The sequence below is a fragment of the Penaeus monodon genome, chromosome 11 (assembly GCF_015228065.2).
Source record: "Penaeus monodon isolate SGIC_2016 chromosome 11, NSTDA_Pmon_1, whole genome shotgun sequence".
Lineage (NCBI taxonomy): Eukaryota > Metazoa > Arthropoda > Malacostraca > Decapoda > Penaeidae > Penaeus > Penaeus monodon.
The window spans coordinates 24030631-24035588 of record NC_051396.1 but is presented as its reverse complement, the minus strand read 5'-3'; the positions used below and the strand labels follow the sequence as shown (position 1 = coordinate 24035588).

At 36.0% G+C, this 4958-nt stretch overlaps 1 protein-coding gene across 4 annotated transcripts in view; it reads right to left on the bottom strand.

Annotated features, from left to right (window-relative positions):
* Window positions 1–2012: 2012 nt before the first annotated feature.
* Window positions 2013–4958, bottom strand: part of LOC119578834 (metabotropic glutamate receptor 1-like) — a 101427-nt gene continuing 98481 nt past the window's right edge. For all 4 annotated transcript variants that reach the window (XM_037926471.1, XM_037926474.1, XM_037926472.1 and 1 more), the window contains 3 exons: window positions 4952–4958; window positions 3355–3485; window positions 2013–3017 (listed from right to left, as the gene is read on the bottom strand). The exon at window positions 4952–4958 is cut by the window's right edge and continues 92 nt beyond it. In XM_037926471.1, coding sequence (XP_037782399.1) covers window positions 3361–3485; window positions 4952–4958 — 132 coding nt within the window. In that variant the 3' untranslated portion in view covers window positions 2013–3017; window positions 3355–3360. The remainder of the gene's footprint in view (window positions 3018–3354; window positions 3486–4951) is intronic.

Below are 4958 nucleotides of genomic sequence, written 5' to 3'. Positions count from 1 at the left end.
TTATCATTATCGTTATTGTTATTGTCAGTACTACTGTTCTTTGTATTATTACCGTTACATTACTATTATCGTCATTATTGAGTATGGATTAGACACAGTAAGAAAAGAAACATTTTACTGTTGTTTTCTCAAGAACGGCGATAGGGTAACAGAGTTGCCTTCTCTCAAAATATTTTCAGTGAAATTAAACAATATATTAGGTTGTAACTTCTCTCCGCACATGCGTTTTGTTTTTAATATAATGACAAATTTGCCTGTTTCTAGACTTTTATAGGTTAAAAGCCGTATGGTATAAAGAATATTCTTCAATCTGCGACTGTTTTATAGCCACCTCCTGCATTTGAAGAGCGGATATTGTTCTATCCGTGATTGAGGAATTTATACGCTGTATAAATTCAATCTATACAGAGCCCTTGATCAGCTGAAGACTCAAAACACCTGTATGGGAATTAGACGTAATATCTCCTTACAGGTCTTCTTTTCATTTAAAGGTTAGTGCATAGACAGTGTCAGATTGTTTACATTTTATTAAAGTCCTATAAATTACAACTACAGAACACCCTATATGTATGTATAGTATTTATAGGTGATCACTTATATACACTGCTGTACAATCTATGTATAAAATGCACATGAGAAATGGACATATTTAAAAATATCAGTTGGCATTATTCTTATAAAGTCTGCGGATATCAGAAAAGAAGGAATAAAAATAGAAAGAAAGGGCGTGGAAAGAGCCAGAGAAACGACGCAAACTTAACAGCGAAATGCCACGAAGGATCAGAAGTGAAGGTTGAAGGCACAGAAAGCGAGAGGGTGTACTTATCTTAACATTTATTTCAAATGTCTAATGTTTCGTTCCGTGTGAACGTTTGAATGACAATGTTATTCTATATGCATGATATATTTCACTCTTTCTCCCAATCGATATATTGGACTAATAGTTGAGGAAATACAGAAGAGTGAAATTTATAATTTTATCCTGTACGAGACAACAATAATGTTGCAGCCTGCATTTGAAGAACGAGTAGCCTCTCAGAGAGAATGAAACAAAAGTTAAGATTTATATAAATAAGTTAAAGTAACGTTGAAAAAGGTGCGAGGGTTGAGTCAGATATGACCGGATTGAAACAAAGCTTCTGCATATGATTTGCGAATACATGAGAAAAATATTTTATGAATGTTATGAGTTACAAAGCAATGCATTAATCAACTAATATTATAAGCTTTTATCATTACGGCACTGGTTACTGATCGATAACCTTCCTATAAGAGAATGGTTCTTTGCACATTTTCGACACTGCTTCCAAAAGAAACATTTTACTAAATACCGAAGACATGAGAAATCGGAGTGAGAAGAACTTACAAATATATAGACTATGACAAGGCTATATACCGAAGTACACCAAAGTCCAAATAGATTTCCAAATATTTCGAAAGGAACAGAATTTTCGGCGAGTTTAGGGGTAGCATCTTTGCCGTGAGCATCTAAGGATAGCGCACAGGAAATGCACCTTGGCCACATATTATTTGACCTGAAATTGGAAGTGTTGTCTTTTCTCTATTAAGTATTGGAGGATATATGGTGTGGATTTATTTTTGTAATTAATTTTATTGCATCATGCATAGGGAAGAGGATATCGTGTAATATCAGTTGATTGTCACCGACTGCTTTTATTCTCTATGAAATGTTCAGTAGATACTAAGTACGTGTATGTAATATGCATGCACCTATGTATATGCATGTATATATGTATACACACACAGTGCTCAAACACACACACACACACTATGTGTATGTGTGTGTGCGCGCGCGCGCGCGCGCGTGTGTGTGTGTGTGTGTGTGTGTGTGTATGCATGTGTGTATGTGTATGCATGTGTGTGTGTATGTGCATGCATGTGTATACGTATGCATGTGTATACGTATGCATGTGTGTATGTATGCATGTATATTTATATGTGCATGTGTAAGTGTAACTGTGTTTGTATGTATGTGTATGTATGTATGCGTATATGTATGCATGCGTGTGTATATGTATGCATGTGTGTATATGTATGCATGTGTGTGTATATGTATGCATGTGTATTTATATGTACATGTGTATGTGTAAATGTAACTGTGTAAGTGTAACTCTGCAATATTATGGACAAAGTGGTCATATAAAGTTAAATCAGATAAAGATAAACTTACAGATGAATAACATGGCATAATCAAAATATCACTCAGCATTACGCCGTCAGAGTAATTGCATGTTAAGACTAAATCCACAGAAATGAGTTACACAGAAACGTATCTAATACTGATGTTTGCCTTCGGTCGAAACTTTGTCGTTTTGATCAGTACCACGATCATACCCTCTCAAGAACGAACTGCAATTTGTATACAAATCATAATGACTATAAATTCACCTTGGCAATATTTTTTAGAATGATGTGTGCAGGTATTCAATATTCAGAACATACTCCCACAGGCCACGATGGTCCTCAGAAGATAATGAATGATATCGAAAATTGACAGCCTAAAATATGAGCTCTTGGGGCACTGGGTGTAGTGGGGTCACAGGCAACCTCTTTCGCATACGGATAAAAAGTCAAAACATGTAAACATCATAATGTTTAAAGTGTTTCACTATCACAATTCCTGTACAAATATCAGTTAATTCAATCTGACACCTTACTGCTTAAACTGTGATGGATTATTATCGTTATTTTTACATCACAAATGTTTATCTGTTAAGAATGGCTCATGTTCCATAACCTTGTAGTAGAGGATTATTTTCAATATGTACGTTGCTGCTTCACATATCATCAACATCTTGTAAAAATAACAGTATATGGCTATTTTACGGGATTTTCCATATTTTCTATAGCATTTCACCATTCCTTTTGCAAACAAGGTGGTGGTCATAATATTCGGCCACGCAACAAGCCATCTGTCGGAGTGATATTCTGATGCCACTGCCGTCGGTCTCCTCGGGATCATATCTACCCTGCCGCTGCTTGCAGTGGTTCATAATCTGGTGGTGAAATAAGATGTAGTGGATAAATATGCAACCATATGACCATAACAGGAGTACTCTCTCTTTGGTTATGATTATCGCTTTTTTGGTGAAAATGTGCAATTTGCAATCTATAACCGAATTTTGTTGGTGGGAATTGCTAAATTTTGAAGATATGATTTCAAGTAATCTAGTTCCCCACTCATAAAATACGAGGTATTCCGTAAAATCTTTTAGCACCTGTGCTACCTAGGTAGCTGTAACAGCATGTATTCTTTTTTGTAAATCCCAAAATAACAGCTCGTTAGGATCACCATGGCTACTGCATTTCAATCATAATGGCATCGCGCCCCACCTGTAGCTAGTACATCATGCCAGCATGACTGTGGGAACGAAATAAGTAGAAGTTCGGGTTGGAGGAGACTGCGAAATCAGGCGCAGGTCGCTCTATGCTGGTGTACACCCCCTCGTCGCCTCGACTCACGCCTGCAATATGGCAAGTTGGTTTGTGTGTTTACATGTATTACCTTTAAGAGACTGGAAGTTTTCTTGTTTTGATTTACATGTATCTGAAGAAGAAACAAGGCATTTGCGATATAAAATGCTTAGTAGGTTTATTACCATACAAGGGGATAGTTTTCTCAACACCATAGGCTACTCTGTTAAATAGTCAATTCATTCGTCTGAAAATCCAAAATACCTTCGTATTTACTGATGTGCCTTGATAATTATTTTCTCGATGCCGTTCAAATTATAGAATAGTCATGAGAACTTACTTACGTGCTAAAACCTGTTTGGATAAAAGAGAGAGTAAAATGAAAACAAGAACATAAAATTCACAGTCAAATCTGTTACGTTACGTCCAGGGCCATGCCGATACCCTGATCAAACATAGACTTACGTCGTCGCTGTCGTCACTGGTTGGCCCATTATTGTCTTGCGGGGGAGGAAAAGGGGGTTTTGTCAAGAACGATAGGAAGATGAGGCAAACAGATTCACGTTCATCCGATAAGTGACCTGGCGTTTGAGAGAGATTCAAGGAACGACCTTCTTCACATAAATAATTGTCTTTGAAGATTCAGCTGGAAAGACTATTCAGTGAAGTAACTGAAGCTGTCTTATTAATCTCATTATACATTTTACTATTCAAGTAGGTGATAAGACAAATTTCCTACATTTACTATTTACCTATATATATATACATATATATATATATATATATATATATATATATATATATATATATATATATATATATATATATATATATATATATATATATATATATATATATATATATATATATATAAAGAATAGCTGTTGCATTACCAAAGTCCTTTTATGGACCTTGTATAATCCATGACCCTGACTACATCTTTTATTCTAGGATCAGCATTGAACTACTTACCCTGGAATTATGACAGGTTTATTGACATGTGATGTTCTCGGTCTATTTGTTATACTAATGCTATACACTCATTTACTGAAGCATTAAATCTATACGGTGTCTATTATCTACACTTCTATTTAGCTAATCTGCTTATCGAAGAAGTCACATAGAAGTTATCATAAGGAAGTCAAAGCCATGTCAGAAGTAGGTCCAGTTGTACCAATTGCAGTCCAAAGCATTGTCAGCAGCAGCGTCAAGACATTTTTAGTAGGAGATGAAAGTAGTGTCAGCACTGGGTCAAGAGAGTGTCGACAACATTCCCAGGTCAGTTAATTAGATATTATCACAGTCGTAGAAAGTAAAAGTCCTTATTTTAACAGAAATGGTAGTAGTCACACGAGAGTCCATTTTGGAATATCAGGAGGAGACCAGTACAGCTGCATGAATTGTTATTTCGCCTGCGTGTCAAAGTAGTGTCGAAGGGGTGAAGGTCAAGTCAGCGTCAGTATCGAACCAGAGGTATAAGATGTAGTTTCCCTGAAGAGTGATAGTGTAAGAGTACCTGGATA